The sequence below is a fragment of the Dasypus novemcinctus genome, chromosome 21, assembly GCF_030445035.2.
Source record: "Dasypus novemcinctus isolate mDasNov1 chromosome 21, mDasNov1.1.hap2, whole genome shotgun sequence".
Classification (NCBI taxonomy): Eukaryota; Metazoa; Chordata; class Mammalia; order Cingulata; family Dasypodidae; genus Dasypus; species Dasypus novemcinctus.
The window spans coordinates 26,657,645-26,678,683 of record NC_080693.1 but is presented as its reverse complement, the minus strand read 5'-3'; the positions used below and the strand labels follow the sequence as shown (position 1 = coordinate 26,678,683).

Genomic DNA, 21,039 nt, shown 5'->3' with positions numbered 1-21,039 from the left:
GTACATATTAAGGTAGCTATGGCAAAGCCCCAATACTAAAGAAATGAGACTACACTCAAGTAAGTATCCTAATAAAAACTGGAATAACAACCCATTTTATTAACTTACAAAGGAGACTAAAACCTACTGCTATCACAAAAAATGCTGCTGTGACATGTAAGAGGGAAGGGAACAAGGGCAGAAAAGTCAAGAGAACCATTTTAAAAACACCAAACTACCATACTGGTAAAAGTATAAGGAACATATCCTTCTGGGGAAAATGTAAACTGTTATATGTCCGGAGGATAATTAAGCAGTATGTTCTAAGATTGCCTTAAGTATGTTTATGCCCATGAACTCTGCAGTTCTTTTCCCAAGAACTTATACTAAGGAAATAATCAGATATGTCCATAATGATTTTTGTATAAGGAAGAATTATATATCATATATTATGTCATTATTTTTAATAGTGAAAACTTTATAGCAGTAAAAAATGAAACCAACTTGACTACCTATTAATAGTGAAGTGGCCAACTAAATTAAAGAAGGTTTACATTCTGAAATACTATCAGCCATTAAATATCACTTTGGGGGAAAACATTTAATGGTGTACCAAAATCTTAAAGATAGGTTTAAGTGGAAAAAAGATACAAAACATTAAATACAATTATAATCTGGATTATACATAAGAAGTACAAAGAGAAACACATACATGTTATCATAAGAAAGAAGGGAGGAAAGGAGGAAGGGAGGGAGAGAGGGAAAAGAGAGTTCATACATACCAAAATGTTAACAGTGGTTATCTCTGGGTAGGTAAAATTACCTACCAGTTATTTTTATTTTGTATGGCCTTTTCTGTACTTTCCATATTTTCCACAATGAAAAATATTACTTTTGTAATGAGAAAAACATATTCTAAGCATCAGGTTAAGGAAGATATGAGGTCCTAGTCTTCAGCTATAAATCTAAGTCTCTAAAGCTTCCATATTAACTTGAAGGCAAGAGGCTAAAGCAAACTGTCATGATTATCAAACACAAAGCAATTATACAAATTGTAAAATATCAGATCTGAAAGTGTAAAAGATACATCAAATGTCAGGAAATAATGTTAGGTACAATATCATATAGATCTTTTAAGACAGAATCAAAAAATAAGACAAATACTTCATAGCAAATGACAATAAAAAATCCTTCTGTCCTGTTTTCATGCTTAAATATTACTTTTCAAACATTCCTGGATATATAATGTAAAAACCACATAATATCTGACTGCATCCCCAACCTGAGACACTCTCCTGGAGTCTATCACTCTAAGTGGTCCTCGGTATACATTCCAAAACAAAGAATGTAGAAAAACAACTACGTCATACTTTGCAATGTCTACTAGGATTTTTAGAAAAGTATTTTTTAACATCAACAATCCATAAACATGGAAATAAAAGCCACCAGGAAGTAGATTATACATGGCTTAGAGTAAATCTGCAAACTAAACAGAAACATGATATCTCTGAGCATGAATAAGAGATCTTTATTCAATTTGACTGATATTAGTTCACCAAGCCTGGAAAGAAGATGAGGTTGGGGGCAGTGAGTAGGCAATTCTAAACATCAAGCACTGTATAAACAAGGCACAAAAGCATGGGGTGTAGGTGAAGTGAGGTCCAGTAGGTAAGGCTGGAAGGGCCATCCAACTGTGAAGACCCTTACATATGACAAGTTAAGGACCTTAAATTTTATCCTAAAGGCAGCAAGAGAAGCATTTCCTTCACTGAATAAGAGATACCAGCATGAGTCTTGAAGGCTAAATAGAAAAATTCCAATACTCAGAAAGGCAGAGGAAGGTAAGCATTCCAAATGAAGGAACGAGAATGTGAGATGGAGAGCATAGCACAATAAGACAACCAACTTAGTGAAAACAGAGTTCATATTATGAAGGGCTTTGGTTGTCTGAATTATGTAGGCAATGGAAGTCAGTGGTGGGTTCTGATTAAAGGAGTGGCCTGACTACAGCTGCACTTAAGAAAAAGGTCAGTAATGCTGAAGCACACAGAAGTGAACCAGGCTGAGACAGAAACTTGGCCAGGAGCTGTTACCACACTGTGGATGAGAGGTGACAAGGCCATGGGAACACCACCTTACACTTCCCAATACCTGAAATGTTCTACTCTATCCCGTTCACAAACCGGCAAACCTTATCCAGTATTCTGAGGGCTTAAGACTGAATACTATGTTAATACTCACATATACGCTACAGAGAGTTTTGTTTTAACATTTTAGATAATGTCTTTTAAACAAAAAGCTCAAAGTTAAGTAGTAGCAACATTTACTCTTCACATCAAATAAAGATTTTGCATATATTATTAAAGATTCTTTCTCATGTTTTATTTTGGAACCACTGGAAAAAAGGACATCAAGTTATTTCACAGGGAAGCGGACTTGGCCCAGCGGTTAGGGCGTCCGTCTACCACATGGGAGGGCCGAGGTTCAAACCCCGGGCCTCCTTGCCCCGTGTGGAGCTGGCCCATGCGCAGTGCTGAGGCACGCAAGGAGTGCCGAGCCACACAGCGGTGTCCCCGCGTAGGGGAGCCCCACGTGCAAGGAGTGCGCCCTGTAAGGAGAGCCGCCCAGCGTGAAGGAAAGTGCAGCCTGCCCAGGAATGGCGCCGCACACACGGAGAGCTGACACAACAAGAAACACAGATTCCGGTGCTGCTGACAACAACAGAAGCTGACAAAGAAGAACACACGGCAAACAGACACAGAGAACAGATAACTGGGGAGGGGTGGGGGAAAGGGGAGAGAAATAAAAAATATATAAATAAATAAATACCAATTCTTAAAAAAAATAAAAAATAAAAAAAAACTTTAAAAAAAATTATTTCACAGACATACTTCAAATAGTTCTTCCTATACTATCTTAAAAACAAGAATTGGGGAAATGGATGTGGCTCAAGCGACTGGGCTTCTGCCAACCATATGGGAGATCCTGGGTTCATTTCCCAGGGCATCCTGGTGAAGGTGAGCTGGTGCAACAAAAGAGACAAAGAGAGACAATGAGAGACAACAAACCAGGGAGCTGAGGTGCCTTGAGCGATTGAGCACTTCTCTCCCACATCAGAGGTCCCAGGATTGGTTCCCTCCTTAAAGAGAAGGTGAGAAGAGAAAATAAGCAGACACAGAGAGCACACAGCAAATGGACACAGAAAGCAGACAGCAAGCGTAAAACAACAAGGGGGGGAGGGGGGAATAAATAAAATAAATCTTAAAAAAAAACAGGGACTGAAAATAAGTGCTTTCATTTTATTTACTTTTCAACTAGTAGCTCTGTACTTCCTATATGAAAACTATAATTTATTAATGTATGAGACAGATAAAAATGAGACATTTTCTATACACTGATTTTAATGATAGAATCACTATACCTCTTCATTTGATAACTGGGCTGAAGATTCTTCATGAGTTAAAGCACATACTACTGGTATTTTTGCTTCTTCCTCAACATCTGTTTTTTTGTGATCCTTTGTCTTAGTAAGTCTTTGTTGCTCATCTTCTTCCTAAAGGTTAGGAAGAAAAACATACAGATTACCCAGGTAATATGTACTGAATAAGTCATATAGTTCTTTAACAACTCAAAACAGCGGCACTTCATGATAAGAGAAGACTGGAGACTTAAGTTTGTTTTGTAATCACACCTAGGGGTCTTTGGTCATGATAAAATGTTTTAAGAATATAGGCCCAAAGTATGACCACTAGTATAAAGAAGAAATCAAGAAGCAGCTAACAAAAGAAAGCAAAAATATGCCTCTTCAAATGACCCAAGAAAGGAAAATTCACAGAGCATTCCTTCTGATTACTGTAGAAAAGAAAAAGGAAAACACTGTATTACATATCCATTAGAAACACACACTGATGGCAAATTTACACGAAATACAAAAGGAATGATTGGAATTGATGTACTAATTTACTCAACAAAAACAAATTAAGGTACCTTCAATGCCCTTTCTAAAAAAGCCTAGGGGGCCGGGACAAACACAGACACAATTACATTACTATACAAGTATACACAACATTTTAGAACAGGAGAAATAACAATGATTAATTTCATTTGAGGGAGCTAGGAAAGGGGGTTCACAGGAATTAACTCTTCAAATGGCCCTTGAAAAATCAGAAAGATGAGTTTGCCAGTTGTGTGAGAGGAGACAGGCAGGGGTTCCAAGGAGAAAGGCAGCAAGTACAAAGTTACAGGGGCCAAAAAGAGAAGGGGAAGGCATGTGGGAAAAAAATAACCAGATGTGATCTGAAATAGAGCAAGCACACAAAAATAGATGAGGCAAATGGGAGAAGGGGTAGTGATTAAGTGCTCAGACTCTAGAATCAGAGAAAGATTGGCTCAAACCATTACCTCTCTCAGTCTGTTTCTTCATCCATAAAATATGGATAATATCGTAGTCCCTACCTACTACGGAGAGTTTTGTTTTATCTCTTGAGAATTGCTTGAAATAAAGCTTTGTATATATTAAGCCTTAGCACAATGTTGGCACTTAATAAGACCTCAACAAATGTTAATAAAGGCCTTAAAAATAACCATCTCCAGAGTTCAGACTGTTTTAATGGGTAAAAGGAGAGGCATGATTAGATTCTGTGCTTTAGAATCTAAACCCTTTTCTCATGGGTTGTGTCTACAAACAAGATGAAGTCAGAATTAAGAGAAAGAAAAGAAATTTTTTTAAAAAGAAGCTTCTGAAACACAAAATCTAACCTAAGTCACGTAGGACAATTTAAAACAGTCCTTACAATACCTAGGGAAGCAGTGAACACTTCTAGGCAGATTATCCTAGGGAATTAAATGACATAGTATGAATATATTAGGATATTAGCTGCAACACTGAAATGACAAAAAAAAAAAAAAAATTGGAAACCATCTAGAGTCCCACTACCAGGAGAAAGAAGATACCAATTACAGTACCAGTTAACAAGAATGAGATAGTTCACTAATATGAAAAGATATCAAAGACAAAGCTTAGATGAAAAATAAGTTATAGGATACTTATTCTATGATACCATGCGTATGAAGAAAAAAAAAAACAGCAACAACAAAAAAACACAAATGCCGAATATACCCTCATAAACATACAGAAATAGCCTAGAAGACTAACTACCAAACTGATAGAAAGTGGGAAGGGGAGGTATAGGACTTGCCAAGGGAAATTTTCACTTTCTGTGTATTTAATTCATGTTAAAAAATAATTTTAACATGGAGATGAATTTGTATATTATTCATGTAATTAAAAAAGATAAAGTGGCTGTACAGCACTTTGGACACCTGCTTTTTCATATTACTCAGCCTCTCCATCCCCACAATGTCACCTTCTGATGAAGCTTTTAGAGCAACATCACAAAAGACCTGGCCTGGATTTACACAATTCAGGAGCCCTAGAACAAATGGACAGCACTGTAGAGAAAGATTTTCTCATAAATAGGCACTGTTGCATTCTACAGTCTTGGAAAAGGATCATTTCTAAATCAGTTTTTCCCCCAGACAAGGCCATTTCTAATGTTGAAAAGTAAAATCATTCAAATGCAGCTTTTAAAATGGCATAAATCACCTTGTTGCAGTTTGTCAATCTCTAATATATATAAAGTAATACAATCTTGAGGGGGTGCATTATAAACAAAGCAAGCAAGTCCTAAAAACTGCTATTCACCTGATCTTTCTTCTTCAGTTCTTCAACTTGTCGGAGCTGTTCTGAGGTTAGCACAATCTCCATTCGCTGCATATCTCTCATTAGCAAACGCTGAGATTCCAGAAACTGGTCATTGGCCTTCTGCCATGTGTGTTTTAACTGGTTGTGTTGTTGTCGCTCTTGCTCCAAGAGATGGCAAACTGTTTAGGAACCACCCCCCCCAATCAAAAACACTGAATTTTAATGGTAGGCAATTTCTTTAACAAAGGGCTACTAGACCATATCTGGCCAATGGTCTATTCTGGCTAGGATTCTGCCTCTGACTGGCACCAAGGGGCAACTTATGGGTGGACATGGCTGCTGTCCCCACACCATCCCTCTAAAGCAGGGTCTTTCAAAGTGTCCTCCTAGGAAGAACATGTGAAAGAAGATTTCTGTTCTCAGTTTTAGAAACCCTGGGTTAAATTAATTTTTTAAGATTTTTTACTGCAGGACTTTAACTCAAAGTCTTAATTATGCCTGTGTTTTCTTAGGGGTAGGGGTAGGATATATAATACAACATTTCCCAAATTTATTTGACCAAAAATACCTTTATTCATAGTGCAAATCACATGACAAGTATTCAAAGGAATACACTTTGGGGAACATTGCTATAAAGGCCAAAGACATAGTAACCACTCCTGTCTTTAATACATTCTGATAAATCTGACACCTAGGAATATGGGAGTCTATTTCATTTTTTGTTGTATTTTTTTTGGAAGTACCAGGGATTTAACCCAGGACTTCATACATGGAAAGCAGGCGCTCAACCACTGAGCTACATCCACTCCCCAATGGGAGTTGGGTTTTGTTTTCATTTGTTTGTTTTTAGGAGGTACCGAAGATCAAACCTGGGACTTCATACGTGGGAAGCAGGCACGCAACCACTTGAGCTACACTCACTCCCCCTATTTAGTTTTGACCACTCAGGATAATAAAGGAATCACTGCAAAATGTTCTTAATTTTTTCTGTTTTCTTTAAATTCATCTTTTTTTTTCTTATTTTTTGCAAAATGTTTATATTGCTGATACTTAACAGTTCAACCATTTTCTATTTTTTAAAACAGTAATGTCTATCCAGCCCATCTACCCAGGCACCCAAGCTAGAAACCTTAGAGAAAACTCAGACTTGTGACGTTTCCTCAACCCAACACATTCAGCTGTGACAGAGACCTACTCATTCTACTTCCTTTGCAGGACAGCACAACCATCTCCTGGCTTCTGCCTTAAATCAGCCCTAATGACTTAAACAACTACAACAGCAGTCCCTTTCTTGTTCTTCTGGCCCTCTCTATTCTGTCCTCCACACTATTATCAAACTGAACTTTCTAAAATGCGAAACTGATTTTATCACTCCCCAGCTTAAAACCCTTCAAAGAAACCAGACACAAAAGACTACATATTATATGATCCCATGTATATGAAACATTCAGAATAGGCAAACCCTATTCTGCCTGTACTCAGAAAATAAATGAGTCCTTGTCAGGGAAGAGAAGAAACAGGAAGTGACTACTAATGGATACAGGGTTTCTTTCTTGGATAATGAAAATGTTCTGAAATTTTAAATAGTGGTGATGGTGCACAACTTTGTGAATGTACTAAAAAACACTAAACTGTATATTTTAAAAGGGTGATCTTTATTGCCTATCAATTATAATAACTCAAAAAAGTTGTTATTAAAAAAAAAAAACAACACACAAATCTTCAGAGACTCCCTACTGCCCACTTGATAATATCCAAAATCCTAAGCATAAGGCCTCCATACCTGGCCTATGCCTCTCCTATCTCATACTTTGCTCCACTGTCTCTTGCATCCCAGTTGTGCTGAATTACTTTCTTAACTTCCTTACATTGTTACTATGCAAACTGTCTTGAATGCCATGCTCATTTTTTATTATATGGCAAATACCTACCCATCTTTCTAAACTTCACTTAAGAACAAATACTTTAAAGAAGGCGTATCCATTCCTAACACAAAAAGAACTGACCACTCTTCATTTGTGGGACCGCTGCATCCTAACATACTTCTAAGCATATCATCTATAAAATGCAATTACACTAATGTGGTTGCATATCCAAATCCCCAAATTAGACTATAAGTTACACTGCTGCTCAATTTTTATCTATTCATTTAAAGACTCAATTTCTTTTTTTGGTGTGAGTGTTTCAGTATAGAAACTACTCCATTCTCTTCCTCATTTTAATTATCTTTCTCAGATACTTTTCCAAGTATACTATGAAGGTTTGGTAGCCTCGATAACAAACTATTCCTGGAAGGGGTTGAGGCACACAGTTTAAACAGCAATTCCTCACTCTTCTGGACATCCTTCAGATATGGATGTCTTTATGACTGCAACAGTACATGTGAAAACTTAACTGAAAGCCAAAGACGTACTCAACGTTTGGGTTATTTTCATGATATTTTATGATGCTTTCTGTAAGCTTATGTCATTTCATCTTTCCATTATTTGGAAAAACCTAACTCATAAGCAAACCTCAATTATTTATATAATAGCTATATTTTCCACAGCATTTGATATACTTCATTCATTGTAGGATTCTATCACCACAATCCTAATCCTGCATATTAAAATATGTTACTAGTGTAACCGGCAACAAGTGTAAGATTTTGAGGGGTTCATGCATTTGGATAAGGATTAAAAATTGACATCCTTATTTTCACTAGCCTCTAACTAAAATTTAGCATTTCCTTCAATTACAAAATGTAGACAACAAATCACAATAGTATAATGATACCTATCACTTGGTCACCAATAGAAATCCCACATGTTTTCATATGTTATTACAGTTGTAACAGGTATCTTAATATATCACTTATGCTTTTCACTACTTTAAAAGTAGAGTAGCTATTAGACCTGCTGCTAGACCTTTTTATTTAATGCATTAATACAAAAATACATTTGTTACTGTATCATAAGTATTTTTTTATATTTTGATAACTGTTTCATATATTATAATTGGCTTCTTTTGTAACTTTGTATATTTTATGTATTAAAAACATCATTCTGAGAAAGCTTCACAAAAAAGTTAAGAACCCTAACTATATAGGAATCACTAGAAGAACTGAAGACAGAAGTGTATTTTTATTTTAATGAGAAAAGGATGAGCCTTCTTCCCGGTCCCTGGAAAACAGTCAATTTCTGCATGATTCTGCTACCAGGCAAATTAAATCAAAATTGCCTCCTAAAAACAATTCTCTGTCACACTGGACACATTGCTACATCCATCAAAATGGGTGTGGGGGCAACAACAGTTTAAGTAGAAATTCTCAGAGCCATTATCTTTCTGCCCAGAGATCATGCCTTGTGAAGTTATCGCTGGGGTCCTGGAGGAAAGAGAAGCTATTAACCATCCAGCTTTCTTTAGAAATTCCCACAACTTCAACTTTTCATGAGAACATTCAAACCAATTCCAAATTTTAAGTTGAATCACTAGCATATTGGGTTGGTATTTTAGGATCTGTTATTATCAATCAATATCAAATTAATTTACATCTCTTAGAACAATGTAAATTAGACAAAGATTAGAGAAATCAGAAATATACAGAATATATATTTACCTTCATGCAATTCTTTCCGCAGTTTCTCAGCATCTTCCTGTAGAACAGATTTCTGAGTGTTCAATACAGCTACATACATCTCTAAATCAGTCCTACATGATTTCTCAGCTTCCAGATAATGATTCAATTCCTTAACCTGAAATAAGATGCAATTCTAAATTAAATAAAAAATTTTAATAGTTTCTATCTTATGTATAATGGTAAGATCTGGCTATGTCTTCAAAAGATTTACATTTATATTTATATTTACATAAGTTCATATTCACAAAATTTATTATTTATAGTTTTAAATTATTAAACAAAAACAAACTTACCATAGAAACCTGGGAAAATAATATAATTAAAAGTATACATTACCCATAATCATATCTCCCAGAGTTAGTACACAATTTTGTACCTTGCTTCCCAAAAAGGTAGTTTCAAATTGCATTCCCAAACCAATACATGTGTACCCATTCTATCTTACATTCAGGTTTTTTTAAACAGTAGTCAATCTCTAAGGATAAAAATGATACCATACTCTTGTTGAGTTTGCTTTTCTTTGATTTTGGGGGAAGTAATTCCAAATGGCTTAAAATTTATAAAAGGGAGACAACTTCACAGCTACATATATTAATGGAAGGCATAAGAGTCATGATGGACAAAATAAATGGTGTCACATTATAGCGAACATAAACTTGAAGGCAAGGGCAGAATACTTTTAAAAATCCTATCTTTACAAAATGCTAAATTTCTACTGGATTAATTATAATTCTTAGAATATTAACAATATAGTCCAATATTTAAAATAGTTATATTCAAAACAAAATATAATCCTGTTCCAGAAAATCCAGGACTATATAATCCTGTCTTAAGAACTGCCCATCTAAAATTCTGGCCATTTAATTAACTTTTAGTCTTTCAAATGGTTAAGTCTAATTTCACATTCAAGGTCATTTTCATGTTTTTATCTTCCCAATTTCTTTAAACTTGAAATAGACGCTGCCTGTTCTGTATTATCTTTACTCTAAGACCATTAATATAACACATTAGTTAGTACTGGTCTGGTACTAAAATGATTATTTAAGCTGCCATTTGACTCTTCACTGGAGATTGTCAGTCAACCAAAAAAATGCTAAGCAAGCATGAAAAAGTGCTGACCATTGTGAGGTACTTTCCCTAACACCTATAGAGAGTGATAATTCAGTTGACGATAACAGAGTCAATAAGGGAGACATAAAATAGTGGTATATAACCACTAATCCTATCAGTTACAACTTCTTAGAATAATTTTTCGGTTCAATTAATACGTAATAAATTTCTAACATTCAAAAGCTATTAAGGAAAATTCTGGGAAGATGGTGGCAATATGGAATGGTGCTTGAATTGCCTTGAATTCCACTCCACACCCCAATAACAGAGTTACTAGCATGAAAAAAAACAAAACAATGGCCATCTACAACAAAACCAGAAAAGAAAGTATCCTCACATGAGAGCGGATGGGGACAAACCACTGAGTTATATATCTAGAGAAACAGCTATATGGTATCAACAACAATGTAGGAAAAAGTAGAGGGAAGCAACAAGGGTCCCCCCAAAAAAACTCCAAAAGAATCAATTTGACAACAGCAGCTGATACCAGGAGGAGTTCTGCATACTCCATTACTAGTTGAATGCAACAAATTTTTACTCTAAGACTTACAACCTGGTTAGAGTAAATGATATCCCATTTTCATTTTCATTTCCCTGGTTTCCAGTGAGGTTGAGTATCTTTTCACACTCTTTAACCATTCTGGTTTCCTCTTATATGAAATGCTCGTCCATATCCTTTACACCATTTTTTTTAAACAGGGCCATTTATAACAATGGACTTGTCAATTTTTATTAATTTTGGATACTGATTTTTTGTCAAATATATGAGACACAGCTATCCTCTCAAAGACTGACTTCTCTTTTCAACTTCCTGTGATGTCTTTTGATAAGAAAAGTTTTATATTCTAATGTAACCAAGTTTGTCAATCTTTTTATCTTATTTGAGAAATCTTTTTATACACCCAAGATAAAGCTTATTTTTTTCATCTTAGAGTTTTAAAGATTTACTTTCACTCTCAGATTTTTAATTAACCTGAACTAATTTTTGTAAGGTGTGAGGTAGAAAGTTAATTTTACTTTATTCCATATTTATATCTGAAAAACATATTTTAACAGTCCGGTATTTTCCAAGCAATCTGTAATGCCACCTATCCTATATCACATTTCCATATGTATATAGTTGTATTTCTGGTCTTTCATTCTGTTTCATTGGCCTATCTGTTTAAACCTAAGCCAATACAAACTCTTTCAATTACCAAAGCTTTATAGTAAGTCTTAATATTTGATAGGTCAACTTTCCCCACCTTTTGTTATTTGAAATTATGCTGGGTATATTTCTGATCCTCTGCTTGTCCGTGTGAATTCTAGAGTCTACTTATCAAGTTTCATATGAAAACCTGTTAGGTTTTGAGTGCAATTTTTAATTTATAGATTAATTTGGCACTATACTGCTTTATTATACTGTCTTTTCACTCAGAAACACTAATGTATCCTGGTCTTGGTTTATACTGCATTCCATAAAAATCTTTCCCATCTTGTTTTAGGTTTATTCTTAAGTAACATAGTTTTTTTCTGCTATTGTGAATTGGGATCTTTGACCCTATTGCCGTTTTGCTTTTTTTTTTTTTTTTTTTAAGGTATTATGGCAGAGAATTGAACCCTGGACACTATATGGGGGATGCCGGCGCTCAACCACTAAGCCATATGTCTCCTCTGAGTTGTTTGCTTGTGATCTATTTCTGTCTTTCAGAGACACTGGAGACCAAACCTGGAACTGCCATATAGGAAGTCGGAAATCAACCGTTTGAACCACACCCAACTCCCTTATTACATTCTTTAACTGGATATTACTGGGTTATAAAAAACACCATTAACATTACATTCATATTTTGATCTTGTTGGAACAAGTTTCCCTAATTCTTAAGTCTAATAATCTGTTTGTACATTCTCTTGCTTTTCTATACAATTTTATCAGTTTCATCACTTCCTTTCCAGTTCTTATACCTTTTTCTTGTCTTATCATCTAGGAAGATTACAAAACCTGAACAAAGTCATTGAGCACAAGCCTCCTCATAATGTTCTATCATTAATGGTAAAACTTCTAAACATTCATCATTAATGATGATGTTTGCTGTAGGTTTAATAACCCTTTATTAAGTTACTAAATGTTTAAATTTATCAAATGCTATCCTGAATTCAAGATGACTATATTGCTCTTCTCCTAAAATCTTTTTATATGGTACCTTACAGATTTCCCATCCTTAAATTTCTAGACATAAACCCTAATTAGTAACAATATTTCTTTCCTTTATTATTTTTTCATTCAACTACACCATTTATTTTTTTTATATTATTTAAGCTGTTTTTTTTTTTAAGATTTATTTATTTATTTCTCTCCCCTTTCCCCCTGCCCCAGTTGTCTGTTCTCTGTGTCTATTTGCTGCGTCTTCTTTGTCTGCTTCTGTTGTTGTCAGCGGCACAGGAATCTGTGTTTCTTTTTGTTGCGTCATTTTGTTGTGTCAGCTCTCCATGTGTGCGGCACCATTCCTGGGAAGGCTGCACTTTCTTTTGCGCTGGGCGGCTCTCCTTACGGGGCACGCTCCTTGTATATGGGGCTCCCCTACGCGGGGGACACCCCTGCGTGGCACAGCACTCCTTGCCCGCCATCAGCACTGCACAAGGGCCAGTTCCACATGGGTCAAGGAGGCCTGGGGTTTGAACTGCAGACCTCCCATGTGGTAGACAGACGCCCTAACCACTGGGCCAAGTCCGCTTCCCTACACCATTTAATATATTTATTTTATGTATTTTTGCCTCCCTCCCTCATTGTTCGCACTCTCTGTCTGCTCTCTGTGTATGTTCATCATGTGCTTATCTTCTTTTCAGGAGGCACTGGGAATGGAACCCAGGACCTCCCATGAGGAAGGGAGGTACTCAATCACTTGAGCCACATCTGCTTCCTGTTTATTGTGTCTTTCATTGTGCTTCCTCATGTGTCTTTTCATTGCATAATCTTGTTGCATCAGCTTGCTGTCTTGCTCATCTTCTTCAGGAGGCACCAGGAACCAAACCTGGGACCTCCCATGTGGTAAACAGGTACCCAACCACTTGAGCCACATCCATTTCCCACCAATGAGTATTTCTGCTTCCATATTCCTAAATTAGATAGATCTATAATTTTCTTTTCCTATTTCATGTGAAGACAATTTTTGCTACATTTTTACAAAATTTTTCATTTCATCTCCCCTTTCAAATTTATTGGTATGACATTGTTCATAGTATTTATTATTGTAAAATCTCTACTCATTTAAAATTATGTTTCATTTCATTTCTTAGAGTTTCTCTTTTATTTCCTTCATTTTTCCTGTTTAGTATCTTATACCTTTGGCTATTTTATTAGTTTTTTCCATTTTTTCATTATGATGATTCTCACTTGTTCTTTTGCTTTTCTATATCACTAATTTCTGCTCTGATCTGAATTATTTCCTTCCATTTATTTCAATCTGTATTATTGTTCTAAGATTCTTGTGCTAAATATTCAAATAATCCTAAATATTTTTTTATTCCCCTTTCCATAAGTTAATTCATTCTTTAATTACTAGGCATTTTATTTTAACAATACTTTCATTGTTAAAATTGCATTACCCAGGGAAGCGGCTATGGCTCAATCAGTTGGGCTCCTGTCTACCATATGGGAGGTCCTGGGTTGGCATCCCGGGACCTTCTTGTGAAGGTAGGCTTGCCTGCACACTGCGGAGAGCCGCTAGCCCACGCACCATAGTGTGCCACCAGCCCACAAGCACCACAGAGAGCCGCCAGCCCAGGTGCCACAGAGAGCCAACTCAGCAAGGTGATGCAACAAAAGGGGAGACAAGCAAAAAACACAGAAGAGCACACAACGAATGGACACAGAGAGCAGACAAGTAAGCTGAGTGAGGGGGGGGATAAATAAAAATAAATACAGACACAAAAGAACACACAGCAAATGGACAGAGAGCAGACCTCAAGCAAAAAAAAAAAACACATGAGGAGGGGATTTTTTTTTAAATTGCATTACCCAGGGAAGTGGATGCAGCTCAAGTGATTGAGCTCCTGTCTACCACACAGGAGGCCCTGGGTTTGGTTCCTGGTGCCTCTTAGAGAAGACAAGCAAGACAACAAGCTGGCATGAAAGGCTGGCAAGCTGGCATGACAAGATGACACAAGAAGATGATACAACAAGAAACACAAGGAGGAAAGACAATGAGAGACACAACAAAGCAGGGAGCTGAGGTGGTTCAAGCAACTGAGCACCATTCTCCCACAAGGGAAGTCCCAGGTTCATTTCCCAGTGCCTCCTAAAGAGAAGACGAACAGACACAGGGAACACACAGCAAATGGGCAGAGAGAGCAGACAGCAAGAACAAAACGACGAAGGGGGAATAAATAAATAAAATAAATCTTTAAAAAAAAAATTGTATTACCCAGCCTCAGGAGCTATTCTGTGGCTGAAGTTGGAAGCTCCATTTCCTAAACACAGGGGAGGAAAAGAGAGTTGGCCACCAACTTTAGCTACTGATAGGTAAATTCAGCTGGCTAAACTATAACCCTAAGAAAAGATAAAGTTTGAACCTGTCCCAGTTGGAAAGAGGCCAGTAGCAGCCATCTTGACTCTGCTCTCAACATGAGGGGAAGCAGGGCCAAATGAAAATCATAGTGACAACAGGGACAAGCCTCTTTACACCCGGATCAGAATGAAGTCCTAGCCTAGGCTTCAGCCCCACCTCTGGCAGGGAGGAAGGTGGCTGCCTCTCCAGGTAACTGCAGGTACCTTCAGCTGGAACGGACTGAAGAGTCAGAAATCTACCAGGGCAACTGCAGTCATTTTGGACCCACAGAACACAGACAGCTGCCGACACCTTCAGCTCGATCCCTGCCCCACGCAGGGGAGGAAGAGACATGATGCTTTATCAGTCTCTCTGGGCAATTACAGTCTAGGCCTGCACAACTTGGATTATTACACACAGCTGCACCTTGGTCCCTGCCCCTGGCAAAGAAGAAAGGTAGAAGAAGCTTCATCGGTCTCTGGGGCAAAGCGGGCAGCTTTAGCCTCCAGAAATTACAGCACCAACTACATCCTTGGCTCCTACTATACAACCAGAAAGGGAGAAAGGGCAAGAAAGGCCTAAATTAATGAGAGAAACTGCACCCAGAATAAATACATCTAGTAAGCCAGATGTCAAGACACCAACAAAAAAATTACAATCCATATCAAGAAACAGGAATATATGGACCAGTTAAAGGAACAAAATAAGCCTTCAGATGACACAAAGGAGTTGAGACAACTAAACACAGATGTTCAAACAAATGTCCTTAATAAAGTCAATGAGGCAGCGGACTTGGCCCAGTGGTTAGGGCGTCCATCTACCACATGGGAGGTCCACAGTTCAAACCCCGGGCCTCCTTGACCCGTGTGCAGCTGGCCCATGCGCAGTGCTGATGCGCACAAGGAGTGCCGTGCCACGCAAGGGTGTCCCCTGCATAGGGGAGCCCCATGCGCAAGGAGTGCGCCCCATAAGGAGAGCCGCCCAGCATGAAAGAAAGTGCAGCCTGCCTAGGAATGGCGCCGCACACACAGAGAGCTGACACAACAAGATGACGCAACAAAAAGAAACACAGATTCCTGTGCCGCTGACAACAACAGAAGCAGACAAAGAAGATGCAGCAAACAGACAAAGAGAACAGACAACCGGGGTGGGGGGGAGGGGAGAGAAATAAATAAATATTTTTTAAAAATAAAGTCAATGAGATAGCAAAATAGATAAGAATGTTCAATGACATTGGGAGAATCAGATGTGACTCAAGTGACTGGGCTCCTGTCTACCATATGGGAGGTCCAGGGTTTGATTCCTGGGACTTCCTGGTGAAGGCAATTTGGCCCACGTGGCATGCTGGCCGTGCAGAGTGCTGGACCACATGGAGAGCTGGCCTGCACAGACAGCTGGCACAGCAAGATGAGGCAACAAAAAGAGAGACAGACAAGAGATAATGAAAGACACAGCAGACCAGGGAGCTGAGGTGGTATAAGAGATTGAGCACCTCTCTTCCACTCCAGAAGGTCCCAGAATCGGATACCAGTGCCACCTAGAAAGAAAATAAGCAAACACAGAAGAACACACAGCAAATGGTCAGAAAGCAGATAGTGAAAGCAAAAACAATGAGGGGAGGAGAAAAAAAAGAAAAAAAATACAAAATAAAGACATTGGATGGGCACAAAGAAGAATTTGAAAGCATCAAAGAAAAATAGCAGATCTTATGGGAACGAAAGGCACAATAAATGAAATTAAAAATACACTGGAGGGAGAAGCGGCTGTGGCTCAATCAGTTGGGTTCCCATCTACCATATGGGAGGCCCTGGGCTCGCATCCCGGGGCCTCCTTGTGAAGGCAGGCTCACCTGCATGCTGCAGAGAGCTGCCGGCCCGGGTGCCACGGAGAGCCACTGCCCCACACGAGCCGCAGAAAGCTGACTCAGCAAGGTGACACAACAACAACAAAAAATAGGAGACAAGCAAAAAAAAAAAAAAATGCAGAAGAGCACAAGCAAATGAACACCAAGAGCAGAGAGCAAGCAAGCCACAAGGGGGAGGGGGCAATAAATGAAAAACTAAAATACAGACACAGAAGAACGCAAAGTAAATGGACACAGAGAACAAACAGCAAGCAAAAAGTCACAAGGAGGGGGTAGACAAAAAAAAAAAACACTGGAGAAAAGCAGGTGTGGCTGAAGCAGTTGGCCACCTGCCTACCACATGGTGGGGGGGGGGTCCCACGTTCATTTCCTAGTGCCTCCTAAAAAAATAAATAAGACAAGCAGACACAGAGAGCACAAAATGAACAGACACAGAGAGAAGACAGTGAGCATGAACAATGGGGAGAAGGAATATATATATTAAATAAATCTTTTTAAAAAATATACTGGAATCATATAACAACAGACTAGAGGAAGCAGAAGAAAGGATTGGTGAACCTGACAACATGACCTCTGAAAGTGAACGTATAAAAGAACAGATGAGGAATGGAAAAAATTGAACAGTGTCTCAGGGAACTAAACAGCAGCAAGAGATGTACAAATAAACATGTCATGGGTGTCCCAGGAGGAGAAGAGAAGGGAAAAGGGAGAGAAGGAATATTTGAAGAAACAATGGTAGAAATTTCCGAACCCTATTGAAAGACATAGATATCTACATCCACAAAGCACAATGGACTTCCATCTGAGTAAATCCAAATAGACCAACTGTGAGACACATACTAATTAGAACATCAAATTCCAAAGACAAAGAATCCAGAAAGAAGCAAGAAAAAAGCAATGCATAACATATAAGGGATACCCAATAAGATTAAGTGCCAATTTCTCATCAGAAACCATGAAAGCAGTATGATATAATTTAAGATACAAGAGAAAAACTTCCAGCCAAGAATCTTATATCCCGCAACAGTGTCTTTCAAAAATAAGGGTGAGTTTAGGATATTCACAGATAACAGAAACTGAGAGTTTAAAACAAAGAGACGGGTCTTAGAGGAAATACTAAAGGGTGTACTATAGTCTGAACAGAAAAGACAGGAGAGAGAGGCTTGGAAGAGAATCTAAAAACAAAGATTATGATTATCAGTAAAAGTAACTAAAAGTCTCAAAAGTGATGAAAATAAAATGACAGATAAAGTCCAAAGGTCAAAATGGGTGAAGTAAGAACTGCCTTTACAGTAATAACATCAAATGTAAATGGATTAAACTCTCCAATCAAAAGACACAGACTGGCAGAATAGGTAAGAAATTATAAGCCATCTATCTGCTTTCTGCTAGAGATTCACCTTAGACCCAAGGATACCAAGTGACTGAAAGTGAAAGGCTGGAAAGAGATATTCCACACATGCAGTAACAAAAAATAAATAAATAAGTGAGAATAGCTATACTTATCAGACAAAACAGACTTACAAAGACACTAGTAATAAGCAATCTGAGGAGGAAGTCAGGAAAAATATTCCATTTATAAGAGCAACTAAAAGAATCAAATATTTAAGAATAAACTTAACCAAGGATGTGAGGCACTGGTATTTAGAAAACTACAATGCATTGTTAAAAGAAATTTTAAAAGACCTAAATAATTAGAAGAACATTCCATTCTCATGGATTGGAAGAGTAAATATCATTAAGATGCTAATTCTACCCAAATTGATTTACAGATTCAATGCAATCCCAATAAAAATTCCACAAGTATTTTTAAAATAAATGGAAAACACAATTATCAAATTTATTTGGAAGAGTAAGGGGTTCTGAATAGTCAGAAACATCTTAAAAAGGAAAAGCAAAGTTGGATGACTCTCACTTCCAGACTTTAAATCATATTACCTAGCTACAGTGGTAAAAACAGCATGGTACTGACATAAAGACAGACACATAGACCAATGGAACCAAACTGATGGTTCAGAAACAGACCCTCACATCCATGGTCAAGTCATTTTTGACAACACCCAGCTCAGGCAGAATAGTCACTCAAAAAATGATGCTGGGAGAATTGGATATCCATAGCCAAAAGAAAGAAACAGGACCTGTATCTCACATCTTATACAAAAATTAACTCAAAATGGAACAAAAAACCTAAATATAAAAAGCAAGAACCATAAAGCTTCTCGAAGAAAATGTAGGAAAACAGCTTTTTTAAAAATATATTTATTTATTCTTAAAAGATACATAGATCACACAAAAGGAAAACATATTCAACACCTGGTATTAGGTGGTGGATTCTTAAAGGAGATAAGAGGATGACTGAGGTGGACCACTGATGCTTAATGAATGCAGAAGTTTAAATTAACTTTACTGTAAAAGTGTGGAAATGCAGAGTTGATGGTTACATATTATAATAAGTAACAGCTGGTTTATAAATGGGAATGTGGCTGGAAAGTGTAGTCTATAGAGATGTAAGTATCAAATGAAAGAAATCTAGAGAATAATCCAGGGAATGAATGACACGGTAAATCCAGAGGTGGACGAGAACTGTGGTTGATGGCACAGATCCAAGAGTGTCCTTTTTGAGCTAGAGCAGATGTACGTCACTATTGCAGGTTGGTGGGAATGTGGAAAAGAATGGGAAAGATACAACTGGAATGACCTATGGACTGTGATTAACAGTAATACTGTAATATCCATGCATCTATGCCAAAGAGGCACTGTGCTGATAATGGGGGCATATGGAAAAAGTGTGCCAAATGTACATTATGGTCCATGGTTAGTGGTAATATTCTGATTTTATCTCATAATCTGTAATAAATGTTCCCCCAGGGTGTGATATATTGATAGAGGGTTGTTGTATGGGAATTCTGCACATGTGCATGATTGTTTTGTTTAGTTCACAACTTCTATAATAAAAACTGTATTTAAAAAAAAAATAGGGTCGGATGGAGGAAAAATACACCAAATGTAAGCTAGGGACTATAGTTAATAGTAAGATTTTTATAATATTCTTTCATAATTTGTAACAAATGTCTCACAACAATGCAAGCTGTTGGTGGTGGGTTGATGAAAGGGACCTCTGTATGATGTTATGCATGTTTGCTTTGTACATTCACAACTTTTACTACACAGTATAGTTTATGTATGATCATGTATAAATGATATAAAAATATTAATAACAGGGTGGGTTGAGGGAAAAATACACCAAACGAAAGATACTTTGGTTATTAGTAGTATTTTCAGGATGCTCTTTTATCATTAGTTAAAAATGTTTCACAATAATGCAAGGTATTGGTGATAGGGTGAGGTATGAGAGCCCTGCATGATGTTATATATGTTTGTTTTTTAAGTTCACAACTGTTATTATACACTTATCATTCATGTATGTGTATGTAGCGGTTTGATATGGGTCATGAATTCCAAAAAGAGATAACAGATTATGTTTGTAAATTGGTTTGAACCTGGGTTTAATTAAATTATGATTAGGATTTTGATTGGGCCATGTCAGTAGGGTGTTGAGACCGCACTCCTTAGTGGGTGGGGACTCACAGATAAAAGACATGGCAAAGAACAGAGTTGGAGTTTTGAAATTGGGAGTTTTGATGCTGGAGTTTTGAGCTGGAGCCCAAGAAGTGAACACACAGGAGAAGAAGACAGAGAAATAAAGACGGCTCCTTAGGCACAACAGAAGCCCTGGAGAGAGAAAGGCGGTCACCTGATAGTCTACAGCTGGCCATGTGGTGAAAGGCAAAGCCTGAGGAGCCTCATAGTCTGTAGCTGACCTTGTGGAGAAAACAGAGGAGATGATCCTGGAGAGAAATGAACACTGGAAAGAGAGGAAACCAAGAAGCCTGAACCCTGGCAATGTCAGCAGCCATCTTGCTCTGACACATGACAAAAGACTTTGGTGAAGGAAGTAACTTATGCTTTATGGTCTGGTATCTGTAAGCTTCTACACCAAATAAATATCCTTTACAAAAACTAACCGATCTGGTATTTTCCATCAGCACCCCTTTGGCTGACTAATACAATGTATGAGTGATATACTTCAATAAATTATTTTAAAAATGAAAATAAATTATATTACCCTGGATCAAATATCTGTTCTGTACTATAACATCAATTTTTAGAAATTTGTTGACACTTCCTTTGTGACTTTACTGCAAAAAGTATAATGTATCTAAAAATAATAAAAGGG

The 21,039-nt window shown here is 37.4% G+C and overlaps 1 protein-coding gene across 1 annotated transcript in view; it reads right to left on the bottom strand.

Moving 5' to 3' along the window:
• The window catches only part of RABEP1 (rabaptin, RAB GTPase binding effector protein 1), a 134,986-nt gene that overhangs the window by 33,463 nt on the left and 80,484 nt on the right, over nucleotides 1-21,039 (bottom strand). Inside the window, exons 6-8 of the mRNA XM_058283718.2 lie at nucleotides 9,282-9,417; nucleotides 5,684-5,862; nucleotides 3,401-3,532 (exon numbers count right to left, since the gene is read on the bottom strand). Of these exons, the coding sequence (XP_058139701.1) occupies nucleotides 3,401-3,532; nucleotides 5,684-5,862; nucleotides 9,282-9,417 (447 nt within the window). The remainder of the gene's footprint in view (nucleotides 1-3,400; nucleotides 3,533-5,683; nucleotides 5,863-9,281; nucleotides 9,418-21,039) is intronic.